This window comes from Salvelinus namaycush, chromosome 24 (genome assembly GCF_016432855.1).
Source record: "Salvelinus namaycush isolate Seneca chromosome 24, SaNama_1.0, whole genome shotgun sequence".
In the NCBI taxonomy this organism is placed as follows: Eukaryota; Metazoa; Chordata; class Actinopteri; order Salmoniformes; family Salmonidae; genus Salvelinus; species Salvelinus namaycush.
Window position 1 is genome coordinate 21,766,428 of NC_052330.1, and position 14,226 is coordinate 21,780,653.

Below are 14,226 nucleotides of genomic sequence, written 5' to 3' on the forward strand. Positions count from 1 at the left end.
TTGGCTGTGTCCCTGTTCCTTCTCTCAGTCTGCCAGGTGGCACATAGAGCTGGAGCCGTGGGCCAGTGACAGCCACTCCCTGGAGGAGGAAGCACGGAGGTTCCTCAGCTACATCACTACACCACAGGTGGGTCACACTCAGTCAATGCCTGTGTCTCAAATGGCACCCTACTCCCTATATAATGCTCTACCTTGGACCAGGGCTCTAGTCAAAAGGACTGTACTATATAGGGAATGGGGTACCATTTGGGACTCACACAATGTTATTACATGTCATATCTGTACAATATTCAGATATACACAGATACATGCAGTGTACATGTAAACATATTACAAATGCAGTGAATGAATGAATATTGTAGATACTGTATCTGATCCAGATTATAAAGCCAGATGGAGTGTCCTGGTTCTAGAATGTTGCACTGTCTGTCTAGAATTGAGGAGGGGGACCAAAGTGGCTGCAGGACCATGTGCCTGTTCCCAAATGGCACCATATTCACTGTAGTGCACTACTTAGTGGTGCACTGTGTAGGGATAGGGTGCCATTTGGGACACTGAATGGTTATTCAAATGAGCTGCTGCTGTGGAGTCTGACTGGACCTAAAGCTTCTATAGATGATTCAGTACAGTACTTTGTCATGACAGTCAGTGTTGCATAAAGGTCTAACTGGTAAATAAACAGAGAATAACCAACTCTAACTGTAAACAAAGCACCCTTTTCATATTATGCTCATTGAAAAAGATTTAGTCTTGCTTGACAGCTCACACATGCGTCATTACTGATTATTAATGATTACCATAGAGATGGCATTCTGATTTGTTGATTCGTCTGATTCGTCTCGTTCCTACTAAATCAATGAGAGGATCTTGCCGTGTTAGATTGTCTGTGCCATAGGAAAAAACAACCAATCGATTGAAACGTTATTGTGTTGTGTGAGGATGAAGACTGAGAGGCAAAGACAAACTTGGCTTTTATGTCCTTGTGTCTTACAGTCAGCAAAATACTAAATAAACCTGAAATGCACTGTGTGATGGAGGCTTCAGCATCGATGAAGGTGTTTAAATAGTCAAGTACATCGGATCCTTGCTAACGGTCCAAGTATTTTCTGATAATGAAGGCATTGTCCCTCCGTAATCAAATTAAGTTAAGAAACATTGGCAATTTATTATCTTGTCTTTCATATACTGTGGGCCTACAGCCCTGCTAATAATAAAGGACCTAATCTATATCTAGCATGGCAGGCATGCTGCTCATAATGAATAAGCCTTTGGGGGAGTGTGTGTGTGTGTGTGCGTGCGTGCGTGCGTGCGTGCGTACGTGCGTGCGTGCGTGCGTGTGGAGGGGTGTGTGTGTGTGTGGGTGGAGGGGTGTGTGTGTGTGTGTGGGTGGAGGGGTGCGTTAAGGCGGGTAGTTGGGGGTGAGTCATCCATCATCTACACTGACAGGCGGAAAGGGAGTTGCCATGGAGATTACAGTGTACCTCAGCAGTAATTCTGACTGACGTCGTGGTTGGCAGAACTCAGCCTCTGAGAGAGACACGCTGCACTGGGATTGTGCAATTAATAGAATTACACACACATACATACTGTATAAACACACACATATATACACTGAGTGTACAAAACATTAGGAACACCTTCTCTTTCCATGACATGCAAGATCTCACCCCGTGGGGTCAAAATGATCACAAGAACGGTGAGCAAAAATCCCAGAACCACACGGGGGGGACCTAGTGAATGATCTGCAGAGAGCTGGGACAAAGCCTACCATCAGCAAGGGCATTGAAGATGAAACGTGGCTGGGTCTTTCAGCATGACAATGATCCCAAACACACCGCCCGGGCAACGAAGGAGTGGCTTCGTAAGAAGCATTTCAAGGTCCTGGAGTGGCCTAGCCAGTCTCCAGATCTCAACCCCATAGAAAATCTTTGGAGGGAGTTGAAAGTCTGTGTTGCCCAGCAACAGCCCCAAAACATCACTGCTCTAGAGGAGATCTGCATGGAGGAATGGGCCAAAATACCAGCAACAGTGTGTGAAAACCTTGTGAGGACTTACAGAAAATGTTTGACCTCTGTCATTGCCAACAAAGGGTATATAACAAAGTATTGAGATAAACTTTTGTTATTGACCAAATACTTATTTTCCACCATAATTTGCAAATAAGTTCATTAAAAATCCTACAATGTGATTTTCTGGATTTTTTTCCCTCATCTCGTCTGTCATAGTTGAAGTGTACCTATGATGAAAATTACAGGCCTCTCTCAACTTTTTAATTGGGAGAACTTGCACAATTGGTGGCTGACTAAATACTTTTTTGCCTCACTGTATATATATATATACACACACACACACACACACACACACACACACACACACACACACACACACACACACACACACACACACACACACACACACACACACACACACACACACACACACACACACACACACACACACAATCACACAATCACACAGTATTGCAGTGTATTCAAAATGACAACAAAGTGTCACAACCTCTCTGTACAGAGTAGATTCATCATAGCTCACGATATAGAAAGAATACTGATGCAGTAAAACATTTGTTCAGATGAACAACAATGATGGGCCAATACTGTTCAATACCCAAATCAAATCAAAGTTTATTTGTCACGTGCGCTGAATAAAACAGGTATTGTGTATTCACAGTGAAATGCTTACTTCCAGGCTCTAACCAATAGTGCAAAAAAGGTATTAGGTGAACAATAGGTAGGTAAAGAAATAAAACAACAGTAAAAAGACAGGCTATATACAGTAGCGAGGCTATAAAAGTAGTGAGCCTACATACAGACACCGGTTAGTCAGGCTGATTGAGGTAGTATGTACATGTAGATATGGTTAAAGTGACTACGCATATATGATGAACAGAGAGTAGCAGTAGTGTAAAAGAGGGGTTGGCGGGTGGTGGGTGGGACACAATGCAGATAGCCCGGTTAGCCAATGTGCGGGAGCACTGGTTGGTCGGACCAATTGAGGTAGTATGTACATGAATGTATAGTTAAAGTGACTATGCATATATGATAAACAGAGAGTAGCAGCAGCGTATAAAGAGGGGTTGGGGGGCACACAATGCAAATAGTCCGGGTAGCCATTTGATTACCTGTTCAGGAGTCTTATGGCTTGGGGGTAAAAACTGTTGAGAAGCCTTTTTGTCCTAGACTTGGCACTCCGGTACCGCTTGCCATGCGGTAGTAGAGAGAACAGTCTATGACTGGGGTGGCTGGGGTCTTTGACAGTTTTTAGGGCCTTCCTCTGACACCGCCTGGTGTAGAGGTCCTGGATGGCAGGCAGCTTAGCCCCAGTGATGTACTGGGCCGTACGCACTACCCTCTGTAGTGCCTTGCGGTCAGAGACCGAGCAATTGCCGTACCAGGCAGTGATGCAACCAGTCAGGATGCTCTCGATGTTGCAGCTGTAGAACCTTTTGAGGATCTCAGGACCCATGCCAAATCTTTTTAGTTTCCTGAGGGGGAATAGGCTTTGTCGTGCCCTCTTCCCGACTGTCTTGGTGTGTTTGGACCATTCTAGTTTGTTGTTGATGTGGACACCAAGGAACTTGAAGCTCTCAACCTGCTCCACTACAGCCCCGTCGATGAGAATGGGGGCGTGCTCGGTCCTCCTTTTCCTGTAGTCCACAATCATGTCCTTAGTCTCTGTTACGTTGAGGGTAAGGTTGTTATTCTGGCACCACCAGGCCAGGTCTCTAACTTCCTCCCTAAAGGCTGTCTCGTCATTGTCGGTGATCACGCTGTTGTGTCGTCTGCAAACTGGCCATGCAGTCGTGGGTGAACAGGGAGTACAGGAGGGGACTGAGCATGCACCCCTGGGGAACTCCAGTGTTGAGGATCAGCGTGGCAGATGTGTTGCTACCTATACCACACACTTTTGCTGGTTATGCAATTATGAACCGCTACAGCACATAACCAACCGCATTATGAACTTCAACAGCAAAGCAAAAATCTTCCAATACGACAGAATCATCGCTACCACAGCAATACATGGATGGATAAAGGGCTGTTTAAAATTCTATATTTTATGTTTTTGGTATGGCCCTTTTTTACAATGTCCTTGTTACGTCCTGCCTTCCTTTTATGTCATAAACTCTGTTAGGAGAGGCTAAATGGCATCTTCATCTCTATGGATAAATGCTTCTCTTCTAAAGATTGAAGCAGTCGGAAACAAGACATTCCAAAGCCTTATGACATCACAAAGAGATAGAACGCCCCTAAAGATTCTAGACTCCTTACAGATAGGAAACATTTGTCCACTTTTTTTTGTGGCATGGGAAAGAATGCAGAAATGTCAACAGACTTTGTAAAGGGCAGATGGAGCGGTTAATGAATGCTGTGAGAGACGAATAACAGACATGGATATGGGTCTAGCACAGGATCACTATGATACAATGCAGGAGAGATCAGAACAGATAAAATCCTGGTTTTAGTCAGACCGTTATTAACATGATGGTTCAATGAGGTTCAGAAAGAGAAGGATTAGTCACCGGTCTCTGCAGAGCAGTGGACTGGACAGTATCCCACACAGGGAGCCACACAGCCTAAGCTGCAGTCTGTATGGGAAAGACATTGTGATTACAGCACATGATCAGTCTCAGTCTCTGTCAATGTCCGCTGGTCCAGTCAAGTTCAGACAGTCTCTGGAGACAGTAGAGATAAAGCAATCAGACAGCAAACAGTCATAAATCCTGTCTGTTTCAAAACCTACCAACACACACTCAGAGATTCAGGACGCACACACACACATGCACACTCACACACACACACACATGCACACACACACTCAAGCACGGACGCACACACAAACACACACACAATTGAATTGTTGACTGGCACTAGCTGAACCTGTCATTCACCTTGGGAAGTGTTTTCTTTCTCCTTTGTCAATGGAATCCTTGAACATTAAGACAAGATGAAGGTGCCCTGTCACTTGTTGTGGGATGGAGAATCATGTTAAGGATGGAGGACGCAATTCTTAACACTAAATCCAATCTTTTCTCCATTACTGAAACCAAAAGGAAAAGAAGGCGAGGGGTAGAGGAGGAGAAATTGAGAGAGTGCTGCAAGATGAGAAAGAAAAACATTTTGAAATATGAATAAGGCTAGTGAAGGAATCTCAGAATGTGTGTACAGTATGTGGGTGTGTGTGGTGAACATGTGATGTGACAGGGGCAAGCACAACTATGGTATATGACGTGGATGATTATAATGACTCCGATAATGATAACGATGGTGATGATGATACCAATTACAATAATGATAATGAGGTTGATAACGATTGCGAGAATGATAACGATGGCAATGATTATAACGATTACGCTAATGACAACGATGGTGATCACAATTACGATAATGATAACGATGGAGATGATAATAACGATGACAATGATATTTTTGGGGACAGGTGTATTAATGACCCCTGTGTCTACCTACAGGTGTTTTGTGCCCCCCCTTCCCCAGAGAGCCCCGTGGTACAGGGAGGTCAGGAGGGACCAGAGGGGCGCTGGGCAGTGTGTCTGGACAGCAGGTACAGCCTGGCACAACGGATACACATCCAACACTGCCGGGTCTACTCTCTGGGGTGAGTACACACACACATGCACACACAGGCACGCACGCACAAACACGCACAAACATGCCCACGAACGCATACACACCTCCGCATGCACACACACACAGCATGGGCACACGCACGCACGCACGCACGCACACACAGAGGAACAGCCTGGCCCAAACCAATCACATCATATCTCTGGAGTGAGTGTCAAGTAATCTGGTGGCTATATTGCAGGTTATAAAGGTATTTGACCTTCCAGGAGAGGCTGTGTCCCTGCTGTATTTCCAGGGCTGAGCTGGACTGGCTGGGCTTGGCAGTGGCAGCATGGTAGAGTGGAGGGTTAAATAGATTAAACCCCTGGAGGGCCTATAAATGTGGGTGTTGAGAGACAGCACAGGTGTACTGACAGCTGCAGGGTTGGCAGTAAGCAGGCTCTGGACACTAAGAGGGACAGTAAAGGACAGTATAGGAGGGTAGAGGAGGGAAGAGGACGGTAGAAGACGGTAGAGGACGGTAGAGGACAGTAGAGGACGGTAGAGGACGTAGAAGAGGGTAGAGGGGGGTAGAGGAGTGTAGAGGACGGTAGAGGACGGTAGAGGACAGTAGAAGGCGGGTAGAAGGCGGAAGAGGACTTTAGAGGACTTTAGAGGAGGGTAGAGGAGGGTAGAGGACTGTAGGGGAGGGTAGAGGACTGTAGGGGAGGGTATAGGACAGTAGAGGAGCGTAGAGGACGGTAGAGGGTAGAGGACGCAGAGGAGGGTAGAGGGTAGAGGAGGGTAGAGGACAGTAGGGGAGGGTATAGGACAGTAGAGGAGGGTAGAGGAGGGTAGAGGACTGTAGGGGAGGGTAGAGGACTGTAGGGGAGGGTATAGGACAGTAGAGGAGGGTAGAGGAGCGTAGACGAGGGTAGAGGAGCGTAGAGGACGGTAGAGGGTAGAGGACGCAGAGGAGGGTAGAGGGTAGAGGAGGGTAGAGGACAGTAGAGGAGGGTAGAGGAGGGTAGAGGAGCGTAGACGAGGGTAGAAGAGCGTAGAGGATGGGAGAGGACGGTAGAGGAGGGTAGAGGAGGGTAGAGGACTGTAGGGGAGGGTAGAGGACGGTAGAGGAGCATAGACGAGGGTAGAGGAGCGTAGAGGACGGTAGAGGGTAGAGGACGTAGAGGAGGGTAGACGGTAGAGGAGGGTAGAGGAGGGTAGGGGACCGAAGAGGAGGGCAGTGGACGGTAAAAGATGGTAGAAGAGGGTAGAAGGCGGTAGAGGAGGGTAGAGGAGGGTAGAGGATGGTAGAGGAGGGTAGAGGACTGTAGGGGAGCGTAGAGGACGGTAGAGGGTAGAGGACGTAGAGGAGGGTAGAGGGTAGAGGAGCGTAGATGAGGGTAGAAGAGCGTAGAGGATGGGAGAGGACGGTAGAGGAGGGTAGAGGACTGTAGAGGACTGTAGGGGAGGGTAGAAGACTGTAGGGGAGGGTAGAGGAGGGTAGAAGACGGTAGAGGAGCATAGACGAGGGTAGAGGAGCGTAGAGGACGGTAGAGAGTAGAGGACTTAGAGGAGGGTAGACGGTAGAGGACAGTAGAGGAGGGTAGAGGAGGGTAGGGGACCGTAGAGGAGGGTAGTGGATGGTAAAAGATGGTAGAAGAGGGTAGAAGGCGGTAGAGGAGGGTAGAGGACAGTAGAGGAGGGTAGAGGACAGTAGAGGACGGTAGAGGAGGGTAGAGGAGTGTAAATGAGGGTAGTGGATGGTAGGGGTGGGTAGAAGGCGGCAGGGGAGGGTTGAGGGCATAGAGGAGGGTGGAGAAGGGTAGAGGACGGCAGAGGAGCGTAGAGGAGAGTAGAGGACGGTAGAGTAGGGTAGAGGACGTAGAGGAGGGTAGACGGTAGAGGAGGGTAGATGACGTTAGAGGAGGGTAGATGAGGGTAGAGGATGGTGGAGGAGGAGGGTAGAGGAAGGTAGACGAGGGTAGAGGAGGGTAGAGGATGGTATAGGAGGCTAGAGGACGGTAGAGGAGGGTAGAGGAGGGTAGAGGAGGTTGGAGGACGGTAGAAGTCAGTTGAGGAGGGTAGAGGACGGTATAGGAGGGTAGATGACGGTAGAAGACAGTAGAGGAGGGTATAGTACAGTAGAGAAGGGCAGAGGACAGTAGAGGAGGGTAGAGGACTTTAGAGAAGGGTAAAGGATGGTAGAGGAGGGTAGAGGTGGGTAGAGGAGTGTAAAGGAGTGTAAATGAGGGTAGAGGCCGGTAGAGGATGGTAGAGGAGGGTAGGGGAGGGTAGAGGACGGCAGGGGAGAGTTGAGGACATAGAATAGGGTAGAGGATGGCAGAGGAGCGTAGAGGAGGGTAGAGGATGGTAGAGGAGTGTAGAGGAGGGTAGACGGTAGAGGAGGGTAGACGGTAGAGGAGGGTAGAGGAGGGTAGAGGACAGTATAGGTGGGTAGAGGAGGGTAGAGGACGGTAGAAGACAGTAGAGGAGGTTAGAGGACGGTGGAGGACGGTAGAGGAGAGTAGAGGACGGTAGAGGAGGGTAGATGAGAGTAGAGGACGGTAGAGGACGGTAGAGAACGGTAAAGGACGGTAGAGGAGAGTAGAGGACAGTAGAGAATGGTAGAGGAAGGTAGAGGACGGTAAAGGGGGGGTAGAGGACGGTAGAGGAGTGTAGAGAAGGGTAAATGAGGGTAGAGGACAGTGGAGGACGGTGGAGGAGGGTAGAGGAGGGTAGAGGATGGTAGAGGAGGGTAGAGGATGGAGGAGAACAGTAGGGGAGGATAGGGGAGGGTAGAGGAAGGTAGAGGAGTGTAGAGGAGTGTAAATGAGGGTAGAGGACGGAAGAGGAGGGTAGGGGAGGGTAGGGGAGGGTTGAGGACATAGAGGAGGGTAGAGAAGGGTAGATGACAAGGACATAGAGGAGGGTAGAGGACGTAGAGGAGGGTAGACGGTAGAGGAGGGTAGAGGACGTTAGAGGAGGGTAGATGAGGGTAGAGGACGGTGGAGGAGGAGGGTAGAGGAAGGTAGACGAGGGTAGAGGAGCGTAGAGGACGGTATTGGAGGGTAGAGGAGGGTAGAGGACTGTAGAGGAGGGTAGAGGAGGTTGGAGGACGGTAGAAGTCAGTTGACGAGGGTAGAGGAGCGTAGAGGACGGTAGAGGGTAGAGGACGTAGAGGAGGGTAGACGGTAGAGGAGGGTAGAGGAGGGTAGAGGACGGTATAGGAGGGTAGAGGACTGTAGAGGAGGGTAGAGGAGGTTGGGGGACGGTAGAAGTCAGTTGACGAGGGTAGAGGAGCGTAGAGGACGGTAGAGGGTAGAGGACGTAGAGGAGGGTAGACGGTAGAGGAGGGTAGAGGAGGGTAGAGGACGGTATAGGAGGGTAGAGGAGGGTAGAGGACTGTAGAGGAGGGTGGAGGAGGTTGGAGGACGGTAGAAGTCAGTTGACGAGGGTAGAGGAGCGTAGAGGACGGTAGAGGGTAGAGGACGTAGAGGAGGGTAGACGGTAGAGGAGGGTAGAGGAGGGTAGAGGATGGTAGTGGACCGAAGAGGAAGGTAAAAGATAAAAGATGGTAGAAGAGGGTAGAAGGCGGTAGAGGAGGGTAGAGGAGCGTAGACGAGGGTAGAGGAGCGTAGAGGAGGGTAGAGGGTAGAGGAGCGTAGATGAGGGTAGAAGACCGTAGAGGATGGGAGAGGACGGTAGAGGAGGGTAGAGGACTGTAGAGGACTGTAGGGGAGGGTAGAAGACTGTAGGGGAGGGTAGAGGCGGGTAGAGGAAGGTAGAGGAGCATAGACGAGGGTAGAGGAGCGTAGAGGACGGTAGAGAGTAGAGGACGTAGAGAAGGGTAGATGGTAGAGGACAGTAGAGGAGGGTGGAAGAGGGTAGGGGACCGTAGAGGAGGGTAGTGGACGGTAAAAGATGGTAGAAGAGGGTAGAAGGCGGTAGAGGAGGGTAGAGGACAGTAGAGGAGGGGGCAGAGGACAGTAGAGGACGGTAGAGGAGGGTAGAGGAGTGTAAATGAGGGTAGAGGATGGTAGAAGGCGGCAGGGGAGCGTTGAGGACGGTATAGGAGGCTAGAGGATGGTAGAGCAGGGTAGAGGAGGGTAAAGGATGGTAGAGGAGAGTAGAGGAGGGTAGAGGAGGGTAGAGGACTGTAGAGGAGGGTAGAGGAAGTTGGAGGACGGTAGAAGTCAGTTGAGGAGGGTAGAGCACGGTAGAGGGTAGAGGAGGGTAGATGCAGAGGAGCGTAGAGGACGGTATAGGAGGCTAGAGGATGGTAGAGGAGGGTAGAGGAGGGTAGAGGACTGGAGAGGAGGGTAGAGGAGGTTGGAGGACGGTAGAAGTCAGTTGAGGAGGGTAGAGGACAGTATAGGAGGGTAGATGACGGTAGAAGACAGTAGAGGAGGGTATAGTACAGTAGAGAAGGGCAGAGGACAGTAGAGGAGGGTATAGTACAGTAGAGAAGGGCAGAGGACAGTAGAGGAGGGTATAGTACAGTAGAGGAGGGTAGAGGACTTTAGTGAAGGGTAAAGGATGGTAGAGGAGGGTAGAGGAGGGTAGAAGAGTGTAAAGGAGTGTAAATGAGGGTAGAGGCCGGTAGAGGATGGTAGAGGAGGGGAGGGGAGGGTAGAGGACAGCAGGGGAGAGTTGAGGACATAGAATATGGCAGAGGAGCGTAGAGGAGGGTAGAGGATGGTAGAGGAGGGTAGAGGAGGGTAGACGGTAGAGGAGGGTAGACGGTAGAGGAGAGTAGAGGAGGGTAGAGGACAGTATAGGACAGTAGAGGAGGGTAGATGAGGGTAGAGTACGGCGGAGGAGAGTAGAGGAGAGTAGAGTATGGTAGAGGAGAGTAGAGGACGGTAGAGAACGGTAAAGGACGGTAGAGGAGCGTAGAGGACGGTAGAGAATGGTAGAGGAAGGTAGAGGACGGTAAAGGGGGGGTAGAGGACGGTAGAGGAGTGTAGAGAAGGGTAAATGAGGGTAGAGGACAGTGGAGGACGGTGGAGGAGGGTAGAGGAGGGTAGAGGATGGTAGAGGATGGAGGAGAACAGTAGGGGAGGATAGGGGGAGGGTAGAGGAAGGTAGAGGAGTGTAAATGAGGGTAGAGGACGGAAGAGGACGGTATAGGAGGGTAGAGGAGGGTAGAGGACTGTAGTGGAGGGTAGAGGAGATTGGAGGACGGTAGAAGTCAGTTGACGAGGGTAGAGGAGCGTAGAAGAGAGCACACGAGGGTAGAGGAGGGTAGAGGACGGTATAGGAGAGTAGATGACGGTAGAAGATTGTAGAGGAGGGTAGAGGAGGGTAGAGAACGGCAGGGGAGGTTTGAGGACATAGAGGAGGGTAGAGTACGGCAGAGGAGCGTAGAGGAGTGTAGAGAAGGGTAGAGGAAGTTAGGGGAAGGTAGAGGAGTGTAAAGGAGTGTAAATGAGGGTAGAGGACTGTAGAGGATGGTAGAGGAGGGTAGGGGAGGGTAGAGGACGGCAGGGGAGAGCTGAGGACATAGAATATGGCAGAGGAGCGTAGAGGAGGGTAGAGGAGCGTAGAGGAGGGTAGAGGAGGGTAGACGGTAGAGGAGGGTAGACGGTAGAGGAGGGTAGAGGAGGGTAGAGGACAGTATAGGACGGTAGAGGAGGGTAGATGAGGGTAGAGTACGGCGGAGGAGAGTAGAGGAGAGTAGAGTACGGTAGAGGAGAGTAGAGGACGGTAGAGGACGGTAGAGAACGGTAAAGGACGGTAGAGGAGAGTAGAGGACGGTAGAGAATGGTAGAAGAAGGTAGAGGACGGTAAAGGGGGGGTAGAGGACGGTAAAGGGGGGGTAGAGGACGGTAGAGGAGGGTAGAGAAGGGTAAATGAGGGTAGAGGACGGTAGAGGAGGGTAGAGAAGGGTAAATGAGGGTAGAGGACGGTGGAGGACGGTGGAGGAGGGTAGAGGAGGGTAGAGGAGGGTAGAGGAGGGTAGAGGATGGAGGAGAACAGTAGGGGAGGATAGGGGGAGGGTAGAGGAAGGTAGAGGAGTGTAGAGGAGTGTAAATGAGGGTAGAGGACGGAAGAGGATGGTAGGAGAGGGTAGGGGAGGGTTGAGGACATAGAGGAGGGTAGAGAAGGGTAGATGACGGGGACATAGAGGAGGGTAGAGGACGTAGAGAAGGGTAGACGGCAGAGGAGGGTAGAGGACGTTAGAGGAGGGTAGATGAGGGTAGAGGACGGTGGAGGAGGAGGGTAGAGGAAGGTAGACGAGGGTAGAGGAGCGTAGAGGACAGTATAGGAGGGTAGAGTAGATTGGAGGACAGTAGAAGTCAGTTGACGAGGGTAGAGGAGCGTAGAGGAGAGCACACGAGGGTAGAGGAGGGTAGAGGACGGTATAGGAGAGTAGATGACGGTAGAAGATTGTAGAGGAGGGTAGAGGAGGGTAGAGAACGGCAGGGGAGGTTTGAGGACATAGAGGAGGGTAGAGTACGGCAGAGGAGCGTAGAGGAGCGTAGAGAAGGGTAGAGAAGGGTAGATGAAGTTAGGGGAAGGTAGAGGAGTGTAGAGGAGTGTAAATGAGGGTAGAGGAGGGTAGAGGAGGGTAGAGGACGGTAGGGGAGGACGGCAGGGGAGGGTTGAGGACATAGAGGAGGGTAGAGGATGACCGAGGAGCGTAGAAGAGGGTACAGGACGATAGATGAGGGTAGATGAGGGTAGAGGTCGGTGGAGGAGGAGGGTAGAGGAAGGTAGACGAGGGTAGAGGAAGCTAGAGGACGGTAGAGGAGGGTAGAGGAGGGTAGACAAGGGTAGAAGACGGTCGAAGAGGGTAGAGGACTGTAGAGGAGGGTAGAGGAAGTTGGAGGATGGTAGAAGTCAGTTGAGAAGGGTAGAGCACGGTAGAGGAGAGCACACGAGGGTAGGGGAGGGTAGAGGACGGTATAGGAGGGTAGATGACGGTAGAAGACAGTAGAGGAGGGTATAGTACGGTAGAGGAGGGTAGAGGACAGTAGAGGATGGTAGAGGACTTTGGAGAAGGGTAAAGGATGGTAGAGGATGGTAGAGGATGGTAGAGGATGGTAGAGGAGGGTAGAGGAGTGTAAATGAGGGTAGAGGACGGTAGAGGAGGGTAGGGGAAGGTAGAGGACGGCAGGGGAGAGTTGAGGAAATAGAGGAGGGTAGAGGAGGGTAGAGGATGGTAAAGGAAGGTAGAGGAAGGTAGAGGAGTGTAGAGGAGTCTAAATGAGGGTAGAGAATGGTAGAGGAGGGTAGAGGACGGTAGAGGACGGTAGGAGAGGACGGCAGGGGAGGGTTGAGAACATAGAGGAGGGTAGAGGACGGCAGAGGAGGGTAGAGGATGGTAGAGGAGGGTAGAGGAGGGTAGACGAGGGTAGAGGAGGGTAGTGGACAGTATAGGAGGGTAGAGGAGGGTACAGGATGTTAGAGGAGGGTACAGGATGTTTGAGGATGGTACAGGACGGTACAGGATGGTAGAGGATGGTAGAGGAGGGTAGAGAGCGGTAAAGGACGGTAGAGGAGAGTAGAGGACGGGAGGGTAGAGGACGGTAGAGGAGGGTAGAGAATGGTAAAGGATGGTAGTGGAGAGTAGAGGACGTTAGAGAAGGGTAGAGGAAGGTAGAAGACAGTAAAGGGGGGGTAGAGGACGGTAGAAGACAGTAGAGGAGGTTAGAGGACGGTGGAGGATGGTAGAGGAGAGTAGAGGACGGTAGAGGAGGGTAGAAGAGGGTAGAGTACGGTGGAGGAGGAGGGTATAGGAAGGTAGACGAGTAGAGGAGGCTAGAGGACGGTATAGGAGAGTAGATGATGGTAGAAGACAGTAGAGGAGGGTATAGTACGGTAGAGGAGGGTAGAGGATGGTAGAGGACTTTAGAGGAGGGTAAAGGACGGTAGAGGAGGGTAGAGGAGGGTAAAGGACGGTATAGGAGAGTAGATGACGGTAGAAGACAGTAGAGGAGGGTATAGTACGGTATACTGTATATACTGTATATGTAACGGATGTGAAATGGCTAGCTAGTTAGCGGGTACGCGCTAGTAGCGTTTCAATCAGTTACGTCACTTGCTCTGAAACCTAGAAGTAGTGTTGCGCCTTGCTCTGCAAGGGCCGCGGCCTTTGTGGAGCGATGGGTAACGATGCTTCGTGGGCGACTGTTGTTGATGTGTGCAGAAGGTCCCTGGTTCGCGCCCGTGTCGGGGCGAGGGGACGGTTTAAAGTTATACTGTTACATATATATACCTGTCTGTATTGATCTAATGATCTGTGGGTTGGTTTTGTCTGTCACATTAGTTTGATGGACTTTTGTAATAGCAGATAAACAGGAGTATATCCCCTCCCTTATCACTCACATCAAAACTGTGGGAGAGGGAGAAAGAGAGAGAGAGAGATGGGTTAGAGAGAGAGAGAGAGAGATAGCTTAGGAAGTACAGAACGTCATTAAGCGCTGTGAGTTTTCCCTCTAATCGACCAGAGAATAAGAAACCTGTAACTGGTGCCCAAATTTGGTCTTGGTCAGGAAAAGGTCAAGCCAACCATGATGAAAGCTGGTTTGTTCCTTTCAGCATGGCTGTTCACATAACCTTTGGTCCTATATGTACAGAACTACCAGTTCCAGTGATATTTGAGGATACGAACTGTGGACAAGTGTATTTTATAGTGGAG

General features: G+C 50.4%; 1 protein-coding gene across 1 annotated transcript in view; it reads left to right on the forward strand.

Moving 5' to 3' along the window:
- The window catches only part of LOC120019081 (methyltransferase-like protein 24), a 77,658-nt gene that overhangs the window by 37,062 nt on the left and 26,370 nt on the right, over window positions 1–14,226 (forward strand). Inside the window, exons 2-3 of the mRNA XM_038962323.1 lie at window positions 29–127; window positions 5,486–5,631. Coding sequence (XP_038818251.1) covers window positions 29–127; window positions 5,486–5,631 — 245 coding nt within the window. The remainder of the gene's footprint in view (window positions 1–28; window positions 128–5,485; window positions 5,632–14,226) is intronic.